Genomic DNA, 19942 nt, shown 5'->3' on the forward strand with positions numbered 1-19942 from the left:
TTTAGGAAAGTCCTACTGCAAAATAAGCAAAGCAAAACCAAATGCTATTTCTGACCTCTCAAGTTTTCCTGACTAAGTTTCCTTAGAGTTTGGCCCAAAAGATAACTTAATTAATGTAAAGTAAGACCTTAGAGAAAAAAATGTCTTTATTATTAACCAGGGGTTTTTGCACTGGATTATGTGCCTATTGGCCCAGACTGCTAAATAACATCTACACAATGTTTCTTTCATGTTTCAAGAATTGAAAATAACTGTACAAGGTTAAAGTACAAAAGTACACAAGACAGTGGACACGAAATATCCATGTATGAGTTTATCCCATCTGCTGCTTGGTTTGAAAAGTAGAACTTTAACTAAAAAATACTGTCCTTCTATAGTTCTGTCAAGTTTAATGGAAGTGGGTATAACCTGATTACAACACTAACACCAGTATCACTGATCTGATATTTACAAAAAAATTGTATTTTTTAATAAATTAAAGTCAATGCAACACCCATGCAAGCTAGAATGCTAGCTTTTTGGTGAACAAGGACCCAACATTTGAACAAGAACCTTCCATAGTCCCAAACTTTAAAACAGCTTTTTTTTTTCCTCAAACTGCATCCATTCCTCGCATTGAAGATGTAAACCCCAATCCCATTCCTCTTTGCGTATGAGTCTGTGATCTTGCCATTTCATACTGTGCATCTAGATTTCTGAAAACCTCTTCCTGTTGTTTCAGCGTTTTGTAACTCTCTTCATCAACTGAACTACAGCCAGCTTCATCCTCACTCTAAAAACCAGACAGAAGAAAACAAATGTTAGCTGTGTAGGAAGTGGTGGTTTCAGATACTACAGGTGTCCTAAACATAACAATTTTGCTTTGTTGTTTTCAAAAGCTAGTGAGAATTCAAGCATTTGGTTTTACTGCTGGAACACTTTAGTGTAGCTTTCCTCTCACTGTCAAGATACACACAGAGGCCTTGATCCAGTTCCTTTTTCTATCTCAGTCAAATAAATGCCACCAATTAACTTATCTATACACAGTAATACTGTTTATCAGATTACAAATATTGGTTACAGCTACCACTGTTGTTGCAGATCGTAACAGTTGCCTTGTCAGCCAGAAACATAATGAAATTTTAGAATTTGAATTGAATTCAGATTTAGATGCTGCTTGGGAACTTTAAGGAGAAATACTTGAAGTTCTTAACTACATCAGGTAGTATGAGGTTAACTTGACATCTTTACTGGTGAAGGTACACTTTAAAATAGAAAGAGAAATCACTATCCTACAATTAATAATAAACTTAATTACACATTCAGAACTCTTTACCTTAATGCCCATCAGTTTTCTGAATTTGACATTTTGGTCCTTGTTTCCAAAATTTAGTTTCTCCCATATTTCTGCAGACTGTGATTTATCCTGTACAAGTTAAAAAAAGATGTATCACCTTTTTACCTAAGTTTCTGTTAATATCACAATACAGTAGCAAGCAAACAAGCAGTATGAAAAATGAGCCCCTTGAATAGCGCTAGCACAGTTGGAAGTAAAAGGTTTCCAAATCCCGTCTGACATTCCTGTAGCATCCTCATAGAAACTCTTTGTAAGGGAAGTCTACTTAATCATTTAGAACTGGTTTCAGAACAAAGGTATATTCTTTACTTGGGTAGACTGGACTCATTTCCATAAAGTTTGGAAACCTTGTCAGAATGCACGCTTAAGGTGAATTATGGACAAATGAATTTGCTTATTATGATTAAGCAATACACAGCACAATTCAGGTTTCTTCCTCCCTCACTTTGGCCTCCCATCAATGCCACGTGAACCAGTTTCAGTTTTTCACGTGTTACGAAACAGTCTGTGAAAAGCTAAGTGAGCTTGTTACCTAACAGACACGTGAGGATAATTGATCTAATGCAACACACTTCCATACTAGCATAGAGTGTCAAAAGAGAAAATTATAATAATCAAAGCACCAATTTTTCCACAGTATCAGCAGGCAAAACCTGTACTCAAATCCAGCGACTTTCTGAAAAAGCAACTGCCACAGCAGCCTTTATTATTTGGTGGCCTATACTTTGCTAATTGCAAGAGCATTTATTTGACAGTATAAAAGTCTGAAGGCTTATTTATTTGTATTTATGACTTTTTTTTAGTGTTAGTAATGCATTAACTCTACTCCTGAAAAGTTACTGCCCTTTGCAGACTTGTTTTTGAAGTCTGGAATTGGACAGAATACAACAATCAAATGAAAAATCTCTACAGTCACAGAAAGGAATGGTCAATTAGAGTTTCTATACCTTAGTCATCACTCTTCCATAAAGAGAGACCATCTGTATGTGATATTTAATTGCAAGTTGTAGGCAAACTGACAAAAGTAACATTAAGATCCAATTATACCTCAAGTTTTATGACATTAGGGGTTTACCTGAGGCTTGTGTCGCAACCATTTGTTATTAAAGGTCTAGTTATCTCAGTCCGTTAATTCTTAAAGTTTTACCTTGGGCTGCTGTTAATAGGGAAACTTTGTAACAAGTATGAAAGTAATTTTGCTGGAAATAGTGTTAATAAGCATCCTTAAACTGTCTGAGTGCAAGATGTTTCCAAACAAGCTTTATCAAAGTAAGAAAGCACGACATTACCCCTTCCTTTTTGCCTTGCCAAAGCATCTTCCGTTTTTTCTCTTGCTCAGCAAATTTCATTGGATTCACTGCTGCTGGGTTATAATAGCTAGGTACAGCTATTCCAGTCTCTGCTAGTGCTTTTGCTTGTAGTGCTGCCATTTGAGCTGCCATTGCTATTTGAGGAGTTACTTGTGTTCCCGACGCCAGAAGAGCAGCAACGTTTATAACGGAACCTCCGGTGGCTGCAGCTGCTGAAGAAGAAAGGTAATTTGCTATCAGACAGTAAGTTCAGACTTCTTGGAAAACAAACAAACAAAAAACCCCTCCAAAACCAAAAACCCCAAACACTTCATCAGAAGTTGAAAATGTCTGAACAAATGCATGATAAAATACATGTTATCTGTAAATTAAGAAACAAGCCTCCAATAGTTTTAGTAAACCAGAACTAAAAGTGAAACTAATGTACCTCATGCTTCTAAATACCCAAGTTGGTAATATCTTTCAAACTCTTGCTTTATGATGCATAAAGGAAGGGTGCAATGAGCATCATGAAATCATTCACCAGCTTAACATACAACATTTTTGTTACCAAGTCATCAATACTCAGTAAGGGATAAGAAATCCTGACCATTTTTGTTGGTGTTTTATGTTTGTTGGGTTTTGGAAACATTTCCTAGTTGTAGTTGTGGTTCTTATATATGGATCAAGTTAACAATTTTACAAAAGACAACCTGCACATCTGTTGGACAGGACTGTAAGACTCAGCACATAAGCCTACACTACCTTCCTCTCACACCATTGTTTAGGCAGTAAGATAATATACATGGACTACCTGCAGCCATTTCCTGTTGCTTCTGTTTTTCAACCATTTCCTTCTCTCTCTGTTCTTGCAGTTTCTTTGCCCTTTCCAGTCTAGAAGTACATGAGAAAAAAATATTTAAGACATGCAAAATCAAAAGCAGCAGCTTATTTATGTCACATATCATTAAAATTGTAACAATTTCTGACCTTCTGGCTAATGCTTCCTGTGCATCCATAGCTGTATTTCGTCCTCGAAAAGGTGGCGGACTTGGACTCCGGCTATGACTCCTGCTGAACCTTCGGGGCTTTTCAATTCTTTTCTTTCGCTCTCTGTAACCAAATTTAACAGAGTTGCTAAAACAATGAAGGTACATATACACCTTAACATTTCATAAAGTATTTGATCACAATTCTTAAAAATTGCTTAATGATTAATTTTGAGAGCTCTCAAGAACAGCTTTCAGCGACATTATACTACAACAGTGTAACAGTCACACTTGCCTTGTAGCAAGACAGAGCTAAACCTGAAGATTTCCAACTGCAAGATATAACAGAACGTGTCATTCCGGGTATTCATTTACCCTCTTATACTTAGTGTTTAGAACAAATACAAATGCTCTACAGATTCATTTTAAAACCTGACAAGAAAAAAACACTGTGTAACTTCTGGTAAAGTCAATTGCAAGAAAACTGTAAAATGGATCAAGTTACAAGAATGCTTTTAAACCACAGAAGACCTCACATCACTGTACGTTAAAAATGAGCATTTTGAAAAGGCCCGATTTAAAAACTGGAATAGTACTCAGGGCAATACTATTTGTCTCCTCTCTCTCTACTCTTCATTAAATGTGCTTTGGACAACCGTTTGAGGGAGGCTATTGAGCTAAATGGGAGAGCTGTTTTAAACACATGTGATTTGTCTCGGGTTTGCTCTTGAGAAGGATAGTACTGTGCAGAGAACTATGAAGCATGCATTATCTGAAGTCTGACAATCCAAAAAGAATCCAGTTATAATATATTTTTAAGTAAAATACCAAAATAATCAGGTCAATTCTCCTTTAGTAACCTTCTCCCCACCTCCTCCCCAGTAGAAATCATTCTTATGACATATACATCTAGTCTCATCTAAGCAACAGCTGCTCAAAATACAAATATAAAGTACTATTAGCAGTATATCTCTTTGCCAGGATCATTAATATCTACGTTACAAGAGATAAGGGTTTATCTCTGTTTAAGCCTCTGACACTGATGTTTTAAACAAAGAAGTCACGGATACTGGAAGTGTCCAACAAAGCTTAAATTACAGGAGGTGTCACTCACATTTTTCCCAGATTTGCCATAAACAGTCAGTTGAGATGCACAAAGATGATTCTGCAATTTTATACTTAAATGTTATTATCAACCATTTAAGATAATAGCTAACTTGACAAGAGCCACTCTAAATGGCATTCAGATACTCTGTTTCTTCTGCTTGCAACTAGGGCAGCATCTACAAACATTATGAAATGTAGACTGAAGTTAAAAAAAAAAAGAAGAGATCCTTGTTTACATGACAAATCTGGTAGAATACAAAGGAGGCAAGACTTATCTTTTCATAGAAGATGACAAGATGCAGATTCAGGCACTGGGAAGTGACAGATCTGCATTCCTGAGATAAGATGTAATGCATGTTTCAAAGATACCTTCATTTTTCCCGTGCTGACTATTGTAGTTTGGTCTTGTCTTTGGTCTGATGCTTTACTGCACTGGTAAACATCAAGGAAATAAATATTTGAGCTTTGTATTTAAGTATTTCCATTTGAAACAAGCAGATGGTGTCATGTTTTCCACCTAGCATTTAATCAGAGCAATGCCACAAAAGAACTGCCAGGAGGTCTACACGCTCACAGAACAGAAAGATTAGTTTAAATGCTAGTGAGAACAGGTAGCTTGAAAACGTGAGCTTCAGATTATGCAAAGAACCATCAAGAGAAGGTCAAGCTCTACTATTTACAAATGCTTCTGTCATAGCCTGTTAACTGTAACACAACAAATACTGCATATCATGAATGACAGAATTCATTTCATGGTTGAGTTTTAACAGGGTAGGTTTCCACATAATGTTTATCTGCCTTGTGAAGAATTTTCCTTGAGGTATACCCCATAATTCTCTTTCCAAAGGCTTCACCTGAGCCCAGAACTTGATGAAGTGTTCTAGCTACAGTTAAAAAAAGACTTATGCTTCGCTTATTTTCCTTCTCTAGGATTTGCAAGACAAGAACAGGACTTGAAACGGACTCTTGCAGTATGTCCATCACTACCCAAAAGGCATGTTTCCAGCTGAAGAGATTCCTAAGCTATGACTACCCCTTACTTTTTCTTCCCACATTTGCTGTTCTGTTTCAGGTAATTTGAATTCCACTGCAGAACTATTCTGGGATGTGAAGTTTTCACGGAGCCATTAAACATACAATGTTTAAAGAGACTTTTAAAAACAGTAAGTGCACATCATCTGTAATAACTGGAAGTAATGGGGAACTGAAGCCTTACACATCATGCTGAAGGTGGCTTAAATACCATTAAACACAAGTAATATGTATATCAATTGAAGACCCAGCTCTACTCACCCCAGCTGAAAATCTGGTAGAAAGTGCATGCCAAAGTAAAATATGACACAAACCATGTAATTCAACTAGTTTTTTTCTTCAGAAAGGTAAGTCATCTTAACAGTTTCACAAGTGATGTTGTACCATTACATGAGTGTGCTAGATTCTTAAGTCTCCAATGATCCACCGTAACGTTGAGTAGTCATAACCAACTTCTACACCCTTTAAATATGCAATTTAAAGTGAAAATACTACTAAACAAACTGGAAGACTGGCAACACTTTCTTGGGAGCTCTGAAGGGACACCAATTTGCATTCAAACTACTTGTTTTACTTTAAACAAGTAGGAGGGAAAACACACAAATGTAATAGTCATTAAGTCCTATTTCAACTTACTCAGGGCATCAAGAATGCAAAGGTGACACGCACAAATAGACTCAGAACTCTACGCCAAAATACTGAATGATTCAGCAGTATCGGAAAACATTAACTTCTACACTTCCTATGATGAAAGCCTCAACTCTAGCATCCAAATAAAGCATGGATCTCAATTCTGTCAAAGAGACCCGGAATAAGTCAGTATGTGTCTAGCTAGTGTTTCAATCTGTGCTGCTAGACTTTTAAGAAAAAAAATGGAAGTACCCAAGACAGGCAGAGAAATTAACATGAGAAATGTTCTCATGTTGGACTTGACAAAAAGAAGGAGTTGATAATCAAAAACACAGAATAGTACATTCAGATCAGAAATAGTCCACCTGACTCAAAATTCACCTTAACACTACACTAATTGTGCTAATTTGCAGGCAAGACAAATTTTTATTTAAACTTTGTGGAGCCAATCGGGATTACCTTCTGATCAGTGTATTTGCTCTGATAGCCAGCAATTTCCAGTTCAACTTCCCTTTTATGATATATACACAGAGATAAACACCATAGTATTTTTAAAGTTGTGCTTTGCCTACTCACACTATTCTTGTATCAACACATTAAAGGGTTAGTTGTATCTTATTCTTCAGGTTTTCCCACTTAAATATCCTATTTAAAATCGTAAATTCAGTTGCGGTATAAAAAAACCAAAAAGAGCTTAAACTGTGGCAATCATTGCTACACAAAATATTAAGTTATCTACTTTCCTTCCACCTTCTCAGTCAAAAGTTCTAAAATGGTGGTTTTATAAGATACCCGCAAAATAACTTGTTAAGCATTTCTAATTGCTCACATGAAATCACGCTATGAAAAGCTGAGAATGAGACACTTAAGCTGTCTGGGACAAATGTTTCTGTAAGTTTATGTGAACTACCCAGTCCTTAACCCACGTACCAATACAGCTGAGAAAAAGCCAGACACATTTAGTTACACTGAATAGACATTAACTGGCAAACCCATCGTTCTTCTATACATCAGCCCACCACAGAATGTTCAAACACCACCACCAAGTGTATGTGGAATTTAACACTTACCTGCTTCTACTCCTAGTTCTGCTTTTACTTCTACTTCTATGTCTGTGTCTAGATCTTGATCTAGAACGAGATCTTATACGTCGTTTTCTCTCTCTGCTGCGAGATCGGGATTTTTTCCTATCACGGCTTCTACTACGATGACGTCTGAAACACACGTCCCAAATTCTTACATATATTCTCATATTTAAATTCAACTTCTACTTAAGGACTTACATACAGGTTTGTCACCACAGGGCAAAATGCATCAGGCAGGGTGGGGAGACTGCAAACTACACACAGAAGAGTTCATGCCTGGAACAGTTTAAGTTGTAAGACTAGGAGATGAAATGGGAAAGGAACCAAACACTACCACCACGCACAACAGACAAGTGATTTACACAGTTTATGTAAACAATCACACTCATCAATCTAGCTATTTTTAGTGGTTCATTAAAGTGTACATCTCAAAACAAATACACAACCAAAACAGTCTGATGCAGGAGTCTTATATTCAAGGCAACAAAACTCTCCTCCCTCCCCATGGTATTCCAACACCTTAGGGAAGAGATGCCCAAATTTCAGCTTGTGAGTCACACACAGTCCCCCAGCATATTATTAGCTGAACCTTGCTCCTTGCTATCATGTTTGCTACAAATTCCTCAGCTATAAGCTGAGCTGGCTGAAAAATTCCGCTGGCAGCCAGCTGCTTGTCCCAAGCAATTCTCCTACCATGAGAGTGTGCTAGGTGGCCCACTGCGCAAGGAGGCTTAGACAGTGTTGTCTCTAAGCTCTTGATTTAGGAGGTAAAAAGCCATGACATTGCTAAAGTGTACTTTCTTTCCTGTCACTGACAACAGGGAACATTTAATACACTCTGTTTATATATTTTCTATACTCTGTATTATAAACATGAGATATATATAAAGCCTTAGAGATATTTTGTACTTTTACTCAGAACCAATCTCAAAAAACCCCAAGTAACAGCAAATGCACTACCCAATGAAAACTGAAACATTGAATTAGGTCAGTAATATAATTGAGCTGTACTTCAGAAGTTTACAAAACTTACAAACACTGCTTCTGCAAAGGCACTTGGCAAAGAATAATCATGTAAAACAACTTACCTTTCACGAGACCTGGATCTTGAATGACTCCTCCCTCTTGATGATTTTCTCTCTTTACGTTTATGTCTATCCTCACCATTTTCAGATGAATTTAGGCTATCTCTTCCCTTGTCAGAAGAATGTTCTTTGTCATTGTGGTCTTCAGATTTGTGCTTCTTGGAGGACTTCTCTTTGGATTCATGTCTTCTTGCCTGTTTTAAGAAGAAGTTGGTTCTTTCAGGAAAATAGTGCAACAAAGAGAGTTAGTATGGGTATCAGAAGATAAAAAATGATAAGTTGTGATGCAACATTAGTAACCTTAGGAGTGTGATTCAATCCTAAGCGATGGCTACTTTTACCTAATGCCACCAACTACCCAAAGTTGCAAACGTATGCTATAATTTTTCCCACTTTTCCCTCCTCCCCGCTGTCTAAAGGATTTCTAAAGCATCCATCAAGGTATCTTTACAGTGTTTCCATGTAAGAGTTCACAGCATTGCAACAAAAACAACTGTCATTCTCAGTTAATGTCTCCATTCCAAATACATAAGTACCTATCTTTAAGTACCTGACAATTTATGAATATGCATATATATACACATACACTCACATTTGTAGTGAACATTTAATATTTGCCTAAGCCTATCATGTAGAAAGTTACTAAAATCCATACATAGTTGCAGATGTATACTATTTTGCTTTTAGAACTAGAACAATTTTCTATCCATCATTAGATAATTAATTTTTAGGGCAAAAGTCTCTTCAGTCAGTAACTTCCAAGAGTTGTTAAAAAGCAAAGTAATAAGTTACATGGTTGACATCCCATCTTTAGTATTAAAGCTAACATGCATCACTCTGAGACCTCCCACAGTAGTTTTAAATTAAAGATATGTTGCTCCACTCTACCGCAATTTCTTCCTGCAGTGCCTCTTAAAAAAAGATTCCTTTTTATAGCCACAATGCCAAAAATACTTAGCAAGGTCAGGCCTGGTTTTTGCCAGTGTTTTCCTTAGAGACTAAGTCATGACATCAACACCTTTTCTTAATATATCCAGTTTATTCTGAAGTCTTTCTAGCACAAAAACATAGCCCACTTAAGTCTTACGTTTAAATAATGTTTTGTTTCAAGTCACAATTTAAGCATGATAGATTCATTTTAGACTAACCCCCAGTTCTTCAGAGGGTTTTCTTCCTTATCTAAATCTTAACTACACATAAAACCTTTCCTATAATCGTAGCGCTCTCTCAAAAGAAACAAATCTGAAGAAGATACTATAATTAGCTTATACCCACTTATCCAAACCTAACTCTTTATTAATATATATCCATTTCTAAATATATTTGGTTACAGTTCAAGTATACAACGTTAGATATTTTTCCTCCTTTTACAGTATTTTATTCTTAACTCCTCAAATAATCAGTTGTTACACAAAAACACATCTGAAGTTTGAGGTGTTACCTGTACATTAAGTATGTATTTATATAAGTAGTTGTTCTGATATACATATTAAAAAAAATTACTGATATTCAGTACTTAGTCTACAAAGAGCTTAATCTTGCAAATGAATGAAAACAGTAAATCTACTGTGGGACATAATTCCTCATCTGTTCACTCCGTGAAACTCAGAAACTGCTAAATAAATTGTGTATGATTAGATTCAACAGCATGGCAAAACACTGGACATAATTTTAAGCAAGGACTTTTTTTTTTTAAAGTTAAAAAGAGAATTATTTTTTTTAAATCATGTCTCCAGGCACACACTTAGTAATAAACCACCATTATATCCCATAACGGATTTAAGATATTTTTAAGGGAAATATGAGTTTGAATGACTAATAGTTACCTTATCATGAAGTAGGCTTAAAATTTTGCTATCTGAGTCTGCAGCGTCTTCAGTTCAGTCTCTTCGCGCATTAGCACGCTGAGTATGATTTATTATAGAAATGTTATCATGTGAGCTAAACAATATATTCAATTTCACAAAAACTCTCCTAGATTATTTTTCCTCTTTTTCCTCCTTTTTTAAACAGAGCTTCCATTGGAATAGGGGAAGGAGAAGTTCCTGACCCGAGTTAGAAGTTAAAAAGTCCCTCATCTGACCCAGCCTGCCATTGCCCCACATGGCTTAAGCTTCTTTGTGACTATTTTGATGCTCCAGGCTTGCTCGTTTCATCTCTTCTCTGGTGTGTAAGCCAGTTATTTTCAAGTATTATTGATGCTGTCTCTTCTCACTCCCCTATATATACACACACATTTATTTATTTAAAACGAGACAGCCTCTGAAATTTTTGCTGCTGCTGTCATGTTTCCAGCTGATTCAGCTTGTTTGTCAAGCTATGACAGTCTTTACAATTAAAGGATGCAATAAACAGAGCTCAGTCAGGTGGGGAATTATTTTTAATATATTAAAGTAGATGGGTATGTATCATTGAAAGTCCTGAACATTGGCCAGGAATAAAGCCACCCATGGCTTTTGGTTAATGGAAGCTCTGTGAAAGTCATCAAGAACACCATTCTACTTCTCCACATGAATTCTTTCTTTGGCTGTTTCCACACACACACAAAAAAAAGAAATTAAGTTACTAGTTTCTGAAAGCATTTTTCTATAAAACTATTACCTTGTCAACATGATGGCTGCAATCATGCTTCACTATGAAAGGATCTCCATATCCATTTTAAGCTTAAAGTTTCCTATTTCTTGTACTTACCATAAAGTCATTTATATAGGTTTACACATATGTGCATTACTACAAGATACTTTTTAAGATGTATTGTACAATTACCTAAACGCTACAAAGTGTTAATTACCTCTTTGCTTCTGCTCCGGCTTCTGTGTTTTCTTCCTTCAGTATCTGGAGAAGAAAACATTTATTGTTATTTATCAAATTAAATAGGACAGGTGGCTACAATCTTTCCAGTTCCTTTCAGTTATTCCACCCCCCAAAGTAAAGAATAGATATTTAGAAAACAAACAGTGCTATTCAAATATCTACTGCAAAAAGCAAACTCTAGCTGTTATTCCCAGTTCTTTGTTTGCATTTATTTAAGCTCTGACAGTGAAAAAAACTAGCCCATGTCATACTCCAGTCACATTCTTCAGCCAGGCAACCTTATTTTTGTTAGAACCATGCAAAAATATCCCCGTCTAAGCACATCTAATTAAAATGAAGACAAAGTATTATGGTTTTCTGTTTGGTGTTGTGTTCCACGCTCTCTGCCCCATCCCCTGAACGTTCACAAGACCTTTTTCCCTAGCGCTTCTATCATTAAAATTTAAAGTTTCAATATAACACATTTAAGATACAAACCCAAAATTAGTAGCTTCATTTATTCCCCAGTTCTAAAAAGTTACTAGAGCCAAGCCTGTATATTTTTTCTAAAACAGCTTTAAAGAGATTTCAGTTCTACAAGCATACACCAGAACATTACTAAACAACTTTGTTTATATGAAGACCATACCTGACTTCCGCCTTCTTTCCCTTGATCGTGAGCGTGATCTTGAATAATGATGCTTTGATGTTCTAGGAGAACTAGAGGCATCTGATTGTTCCTTTTTCTTCTCTCTTTCTGGAGAGGACTTTTCTGGGGCTACTCCATCTCGTTCTGTATCACTACCCTACAGAAGACGACAGAACGTTTAAAACCCAAAAACTTAGGACTGAAAACCAAGAAAAACTATTTATTTAGTACTTCCTCTGAAGACACACTTAAAATTAATCTCTATAAAGACAATCTCCTGAGTAGCCATCCCATTATTAGTTAGGCAATAGCTTGATATACTTGCAATGAACTCGTGCAACTGCATACAGATTGATTTTTTCAAGGCTTTAATAAAGAGAACTAATACATATAGTAACATTTTGCTCTCCCACTACATTAGACTGCACATTACTTTTTCCACGCACTTCTGAGAATATCAGTAAGACTAAACTCTGATCCACAGTTTTCTCTAAATGGTGTAATTTGTAGGTCAATTACCTTTTAACATTTACATGACTAAGATTACTTAAGGTCAATACTGTCCCAACAGATCTAAGCCACCTCACAAGTTAATGCATTACTGAGGCACAACACAAAATACTGTGAGGATTTTGAAGTACAGAATGAACTCTGAAGAGAAGTTAAATGAGGTATATTGTATTATTGTTAACTTCTGAATAAGGAAAAACCTCAAACAGTATCTCTATGCAAAAATGTGTATTTGTATGAGACTACATATAGGTCACATCCACCTGTCCCAACATTTTTTATATCACATTTCTCTTAGATGACAAAACTCAAGATGTCCCCTCCAGCCCTTCTAAAGCTTGACTTAGGAAGACTAAATCCAGAAACTTATCTTGTGTAGAGCTGTCAAGACTGCTTGTGATTCAGTGCTGGGAGAAGTAAATGTGTAAAACCAGCATACAATGCAATGAAAGTGAAAAATTGAATGAATGGAAAAAACACACACTGAAAAGGTGAATGTGCTTTCATTAACACCTTTAGATACATTGGTCTCTATTGTTCTGATCATATAAATGGCAGTCATAATCAAACTTTCTGAACACTGGGCAGCTGCAGAAGGCTTCACTACGGACATAATTTGGCCCAGAAATGCTATTCATGAAGATAATCTGGCATAGCAGAGCACTCAAACTTGCATGGTTTTCTAACAGCTGCAGATTTATTGGCAAACTGAACAAGACACATGAAAACCTCTCAAATGCTGATATACATTACTTTGAAAACAATCTTAACAGTTATTACAGACTGTCATTAATATATTGTGTATTAATGGCAGATTTTCTTCATAACATGTTACAGGTAAATCTCTGGATTTGTATTTCAGCTAATACTGTTTTGTCTGCCCAATTCTTTATTAATTTGCTTCTGTACAAAGATACATCTATAGTAAAATCTTTTGAAGAGTGAGAGATAAAGCAGCTGTTCACTTCTCCATCTGCATGCAATACCGCTATCTAGTTTGAAACACATCAGCATATGGCAAGAGCACTGACCACTTAAGATTGCATCTGCAGCACAGCTTTAACTATAGTCTCAGTGACACTTCTGAATATTACTGATACACCACCCACCATCCTGAAAACTTTAGAACATTAAAGAGTCGGAACTGACTCCTCTGTGATCTTAGCCATCACAATCCTTGGCATTCCACATCTATCATCTGCTTATCTACACTTCTCCCCCCCTTCTACTCAGTCCCTCCCTTCATCTAAGGTTTCCAACAGAATCAGCTGGGAAAAGTTTCAAAGGGATTTTGAGATTTCTATAAATTTACATTTTGAAGTTACTTGAGAAGGATAAGGAGAATACCAGCTAACAGTCTAAGTTAACTGGGTTTTTAAACATAGTATGCAACTGAAATTGAGCCTACTGCCACATTTTCCAAGGCTACCAGTCTTATAATTCATAAACATTGCTGCTCGTTAATGCCCTTATATACTGCACCTTAGAGAAATCTCTCAGCTCTGCAAAAACACAGACAGCAAAAAGAAGGCTGACAGACTTCAACAGACTATTCTCAATTCTCAGATAGCCACAGGCTCATGGTTTCATTGAACAAGCCCCTCACCTACCACTTCAGAGGAACCTCAAAGACAGCACCTATAATCTAGGCGCAAAACTACAAGCCCATAATTCAAGTCCTTTTACAGACAAATTTATCTTAACAGGTTAGAGTTATATAAACTGGAAAAGCATCATTAAAAAAAGGGGGGGATTATTTTTCTCCAGAAGTTTGATTGTCTTGTTCTGTTTCATCACCGGTCCAACTTTTAAGACAAAAACTTACAATACCACATTAAACACCACAAAGTAATTAAAGCCAACTCTGAAGAGTTTTATCACTTTAGAGTCCAGTTTGCTTGGCTGTTGTTATTTTATCTAAGACTATCTAATAACTTTCGAAAAGTTAACCACATTGGTTTTGATAACGACCCTTATTGGTTCTTCAACTCAAATATGGGACAAACACCTTTGATATGTTACCAGGCCACACAAACACAAACCTTCACGTGTTACCAGGACACACAAATTTTAAGAGCGAATAAAGCTACACTCTTAGGCCGTGTATGAACATAAAGGACAGCAGCAACTAAAAAAAAGCATTTCCTATAGATATTAAGCATAAAAACAGGAGGATGGGAGCAAATAATTAAGCACTGAGTGCCAGAAGACGCTGAATATAGCAGGCCTGTGACCAAAAACAGAGAGCAATAATAAGACTAGGAAATCTACACGAAGGAAAACTGAGCATGGCTCAAGCACCAAATCGATCCCCTCCCAGGGAACCGGCGCTCCACAGTCCCTCTGAGAAACGTCCGCTCCTACTAGCCACAATACTTCTCTCCCCGGCCAGGAAATAACAGGGCCTCGGTCACAAGGCCTCCTCCCTTCTCTTCAAGCCCAGGGAAATGAAACAGAAACTTCTGGAAACAGGCAGAGAAGTAATGGGTGAAAAGCGGCCACCCCCTCCCCGAGGCCCATCATGGCGCCGGCAAGCGAAGGAGCGGCGGGCGCCATTTTGTCTCTCCGCGCACACGGCTTCCCGACCCAGCCCTCCCCATCTCACACGCTCTTCCCTCCCGCCCCGCGGCAGCCCCCTTCCCAATTCGGTTCCCTCCAAAAACCCCAGCAGCGAACACCGCTTACCGCCATGACCGAGCGCAGAGAACGCCGCTCCCCCCTCAACAGCTCTTCAGAAGGGGCTCAACCTCACTCAGCAGCCGCGGCCGCAACGCTCACAAACCGAAGCGAGACAACACGCCCCGCCCTCCTTCTCCCTCCAGGCACCCGGATGTAACCATGGGGCGGGGGAAAGAGGCAGGGAGCGAGGGAGCCGCGGTGCATTCTGGGGGCGGAGAAGGATTAGGTGGTGTCTTAGCAACGGCGCCGTTCGCGTTTGGAACAGGGTTGGCCCACGCTGCGACCTGTAGCGGTAGCGTCTCCCGCCAATTTGAAAGGCTGAAGCGGCTGAGGGAGTGTGGGGGTCATTTGTCATCGGCCTCCGGGGCCGCGGTGAGGAGATGGTGGGGATGGCTTGTGGCCTTTGCGGGCAGGGGGTGATCGCTGCGTGGTGGGGAGGGCTCTGGCAATGAATTCCGTTCTGCTTTGGGTGCAAAACCTGTCGTCGCCGAGCAGTCTTTAGGGCTCGCTAGGGATATCAGCTGGGAGCCATATTGCTCTTGCGACTTAATTTTGTCTTTGCCTTTAGGAGGCATACTGTACTCCCTCCTAGACGCAGAATCACGATAGAATAATAAAATCAATAATTTGTGTGTGGTCATGTAACTTTTTGAAAGCTCTCTGCTCACCTTGCTTAAATGTTTATCATAGGTAAGCATGTGGAATGATATTGAACTTCTTGCAAATGATGACACAGGGAGTGAGCAGCTCCCTGTAGGTTTAGGACGTGAATGTGGAACTGCATTGTACCAAGTGGATACACTACTTCAGATCACATCTTCAGAAAAGGTAGAATGCGTCAAGGCTGTGTTGTTCTTTTCCTTAATAATTACCAGAGCTTCTTTGTCAGACTTTGTTAAGTGTTTCAGTTATTATATATAACAGCCTTTTTCTTCGTAGGTCTCCGTTAATCCACAGTTGTATGCATGGAACTCAAGGGACGGCAGTATTATTGTTGTTGATAGATCGGTGGCACTTCTTGACAGTACTGGGCAATCTCTTCAGCTGCACATTCAGTTTGGTAAGATCATTCCTTTGGAATTCCACTGGAAGTTAAAATTTTTAAAAGTTAGATATCTAAGAGAGTCACTATATTTTCCTATAAAAACCTAACTAGCCTGTAAAGGGAAGTATTATAATAAATACCTAAGTAATAAAAAGTGATTGCTGGTTCTGTGTACAATTAACTATGTATTTCTGTACAATTTAATTAGAATGCATGCTAACTTTTCACTGAAATGGGAATAATGAATACCAAAACCACTCCCAGTGTGCCCTTTCTTGTACTTTGTATAGTCAAGATAAATAATTTTGAAGAAATCTAGGGCACTGTATTGTCCAATTCCTGTGTTTCAAATTATGTCTGTTAATAAGAAGCAAATCTTAATATTTGACAATTTGCCATGGAACTTTTCAGATACTAATGTGGATGTAGTTGGTATGTGTCAAGAAAAACAATTTCTTGTGGTCGGTGAGAAAAGTGGCAATTTCCATCTTATTCACATACCATCAAAGCAAACCTTGCTAACCAAGGTACAGTAACTTTTCTATTCTAATTTTACTGAAAACCTTTTGTTCTCAGAATTTCTTAAGCTGTTTAATTATTTCTTCTAAGTATAAAAATATAAACATTCTTGTGTTTTGAATGCATCTAACTTGAAAAAACAAGCAGATTAAAGGGACATTTTTGTTCCCATAAGTAATGAATAAGCAAAATATGTTTAGGAATGGCATGTATAAGCAAGAACCAATTCTTCATGAAAGAAAAAAGTCTAAAGTTTGAACTGATGATCAGTATTTTAAAAAAAATTGTTTGGCTTTTTTTTTCCCCCCCAAATAAATTACAGAATAATAGTCTTTGTTAATTCTGTTTTAGAGTTTGGTTGAAAAACCTTCAAGTCAAAAGACTTACTTAAATCTCTTTATTGAAAAAGATAATGCAGATGCAGGTAAGAATTTTTTTTTTTTCCCACCTTGTTTCAATTGTGATTTTATTCCCCTTTAATATCTCTCAGGGAAAGAGACTACAAAATAAATAATCAGATACAGCTTTACTTTGCATTGTAGACATTAAATGCACTTTTCTTAACGCTTTCCTGTAAAGATATTTAGCTCTCATTAATTATTTTATGAGTCATAGAAAACAACAAACATTCAGAACTCAATACCTCTTTCTTTCGACACTGTGCTAAACATATGAAAATACTCAAAAGGAAAGATTCCTTCTGTCTCCTTCTTCTATTGTACTTCAGATTTTAGTAGTTCTATAAGCTCCTAGTCTTGTTCTGTCACAATATAATGTATTTAAATGTAGTGTTGTCATGAAAACAGAATGCAGTCTGGATGCGTACAAAACTCATAATTTCAAACAAAGCTCTAAGATGTACAAACTTATTCTACTTTTTGTTGAAGGTGACAATTTTTCTTTAAAAATAGTCAAATCAATTGTCAGATTAATTTTTTTTGTCAGTTATATCACTCCTACTTATAAGCAAGTAATTTCTTCATGGCCTTTGAATACTTAAGTTTGAAACACTTGCATTGGATTTTTTTTTAGGTGTCTATCATATGTTCATTCTCACAAGCAATGGATTCTTCTGCATTATGTGTCTCCCACTTGCTCAAACCCAGGAAGGTAGGATGATCTACAAACCATTTGGGATTTTCATTTGAACAGGAAGAGCTGTATTAACAAAAGCTTTTCCCTGCATCTTTCTAATGGGAATAAGATATTGAGTTGGGATTTTCTATGTAATATATCTTTGTTTTTAAAGGGAAACTGATATACAACTAGTTCTGTAATAAAATTATTTTTGTATTCTTCCAGTAATTCCTTTAAGTTATGTTTCTCTGAGTTGCTGCTTTAGAGAGAGTACCGAATACTATGGAAGCAGGATTATAAGACATAATTAGCCTTAGCTGTGCTGAACAATATTGGGAATAATTTAAATCTTTAATGCTATATAAGTATAGTTATTAGTTAGTTTTCTGTAACTCAATATTGTGATCAATAGAAATAGACCCTGTCAAAGATCCTGGTGGAAGTGGTTTTTTCAGCATAGTCAGGTTAGGATTAAACTATCCTATATGACGTTTAGTGGCTTTTTTTCAATTTTGAAAACAGTTTATTTAACACTGATTTTTTTTATTTTTTTTAATGTAGCAATTGACAAGATGGATATGATTACGGCAAAGAAAGTAAGAAATACCTGCTAACTTGTACAGAGCAAAGTTTTGTTACAAAGTCTGCGCTTAACACATTGCATTTCATTAACTACTTACCAGTTTATTATTATAACTCATGATCGTGATTATTACTTTTTCCTGTACATGGAGAAGTGAGCAGTTCAAGGTTTTATCCTCTGATTGTATAAACAACTTTTTTTCTTCCCCTTTTGTTTCTTTTCCCTTCATCTTCCACCTCACAAGTTACAAGGACAGATAAAGACAGCTTTCATTTCCACAGAAGGGTATCACAGCCTTGGCTGTCAGAATTTTGTGATAAGTAACTCAGTGAACAAAATCCATTTGATAATTGGGGTAAGTACTAAGAATGTGTTCGTAACAATTGTTATGTGATCAGTGATGGTGTTTTTTGATCTGCAACAAAATTTGTCTCTAGCTGTTTGAAAAAGAAGATAATAAACTTTTTGCGTGAACACTTTTGTCTTTCATGTCCTTCACTGTAAATTTAAAGGTTATCCGTTGAGCAGTCTGTCCGTAGTTTTTCTCGTAGGAAAGTAACCATTGTCATTTCAGATCTTGCTCTGTTATGATGAATGGGGAAAATATTTTCACCCTGGTTGCATGGTCTTAGTAAATCACTGTAGTTTCTGTCCTGTACAGGCTAGTCTATTTATAGTCTTGTCCTTGAGCTCAGAGACAAAGCCAGAGTTGGCAAGAGTCTTCCAATCAGGTTCACATTCAACAAAGGCTTGCCAAAGCAATGATCGAGGTCCCAATTGAACAAAGCCCTTAAGCATGAATTAAGTACAGGAACTGATAAAAATATAGACCTGTTTTAGGCTAGAAACAAAGTTTTCTGAGTTCATTGACTGAAGTCTGTTGAATTCAATGCGACTTTTCTCAGTAGGTTCGGTTACATTTCATTCAGGTTTTATGTTCTATGAGAATGGAAAGTGGATGTTTTGAAATACAGCTTGGTTTTTTTGAAGAGCCAAAAATATTTGCAGATGCTGACTGTAACAATTACTGTACTAAAGACCAGTCTTGAAAGGAGAAAGGAAAAAGGCTAAATTAAAGAAAATAAATTTATTTTTCTGAATATCAACATTCACTGTGAATAAATTTGTTAGTTTTGCAGCTTTCCAAGTATTTTTTATGTTAAAGATCAATTGAAGAAGCACACCTGTCAATGGCCAAATTTCTAATGTATAACCCCATTTTACTTTGCCTTTACTAATAGGGTAAAGGCGATTACGTACTCTCCAAATGGGAGGTAGACACTACCAATAACCTGGTGTCTGTTCGAAGTTTTGCTGATTCAAGTCTGATCAAAGGTAAAGAGGAGGGTTTTTTTCTTTTTATAGACAAGTGTAGAATTCATCTTTAATTGCAGAAAATACTAAGACATTCTCAGTTATTTCACTGGTTTTAGTAAATACACAAATACTAAATGGACCGCTTCTTGTAAAGGGTACAGCCAAAATGTATGCTTCAAAATTGTTGAGTTTAATTTAGACACGTACATCACAATTC

At 36.8% G+C, this 19942-nt stretch overlaps 2 protein-coding genes across 5 annotated transcripts in view; one reads left to right on the forward strand and one right to left on the reverse strand.

Annotated features, from left to right (window-relative positions):
* Positions 1 to 128: 128 nt before the first annotated feature.
* Positions 129 to 15343, reverse strand: RSRC2 (arginine and serine rich coiled-coil 2). 4 transcript variants are annotated; one of them, XM_054844557.1, is made up of 10 exons: positions 15191 to 15343; positions 11996 to 12152; positions 11345 to 11388; positions 8557 to 8747; positions 7454 to 7597; positions 3616 to 3738; positions 3440 to 3519; positions 2626 to 2858; positions 1316 to 1405; positions 129 to 772 (listed from the first exon to the last, which is right to left on the reverse strand). In XM_054844557.1, the coding sequence occupies exons 1-10, from the start codon at positions 15194 to 15196 to the stop codon at positions 593 to 595; spliced, it is 1248 nt and encodes a 415-aa protein (XP_054700532.1). In that variant the 5' UTR covers positions 15197 to 15343; the 3' UTR covers positions 129 to 592. The 4 variants fall into 4 exon arrangements, with proteins under 4 accessions (XP_054700532.1, XP_054700533.1, XP_054700536.1 ...); XM_054844558.1 differs by having other exon boundaries at positions 2626 to 2855; positions 15191 to 15336; XM_054844561.1 differs by lacking the exon at positions 15191 to 15343 and adding an exon at positions 10380 to 10457 and having other exon boundaries at positions 2626 to 2855; positions 8557 to 8769; positions 11996 to 12093.
* Positions 15344 to 15424: 81 nt separating this feature from the next.
* Positions 15425 to 19942, forward strand: part of KNTC1 (kinetochore associated 1) — a 39322-nt gene continuing 34804 nt past the window's right edge. The window contains exons 1-9 of the mRNA XM_054844715.1: positions 15425 to 15556; positions 15875 to 16012; positions 16124 to 16244; positions 16641 to 16756; positions 17100 to 17172; positions 17781 to 17858; positions 18387 to 18421; positions 18653 to 18763; positions 19650 to 19743. Of these exons, the coding sequence (XP_054700690.1) occupies positions 15881 to 16012; positions 16124 to 16244; positions 16641 to 16756; positions 17100 to 17172; positions 17781 to 17858; positions 18387 to 18421; positions 18653 to 18763; positions 19650 to 19743 (760 nt within the window). The 5' untranslated portion in view covers positions 15425 to 15556; positions 15875 to 15880. The remainder of the gene's footprint in view (positions 15557 to 15874; positions 16013 to 16123; positions 16245 to 16640; positions 16757 to 17099; positions 17173 to 17780; positions 17859 to 18386; positions 18422 to 18652; positions 18764 to 19649; positions 19744 to 19942) is intronic.

Source organism: Grus americana, chromosome 16 (assembly GCF_028858705.1).
Source record: "Grus americana isolate bGruAme1 chromosome 16, bGruAme1.mat, whole genome shotgun sequence".
Classification (NCBI taxonomy): Eukaryota; Metazoa; Chordata; class Aves; order Gruiformes; family Gruidae; genus Grus; species Grus americana.

Bases quoted from the DNA above. Each gene is read 5' to 3' on its own strand.
- RSRC2 (XM_054844557.1), bottom strand. The intron at 11,389-11,995 runs GTATGGTCTTCA...TTTCTTCTCCAG, and splicing joins GGAAAGAAGGCGGAAGTCAG to ATACTGAAGGAAGAAAACAC. The intron at 7,598-8,556 runs GTAAGTTGTTTT...CGTGTGTTTCAG, and splicing joins AGATCCAGGTCTCGTGAAAG to ACGTCATCGTAGTAGAAGCC.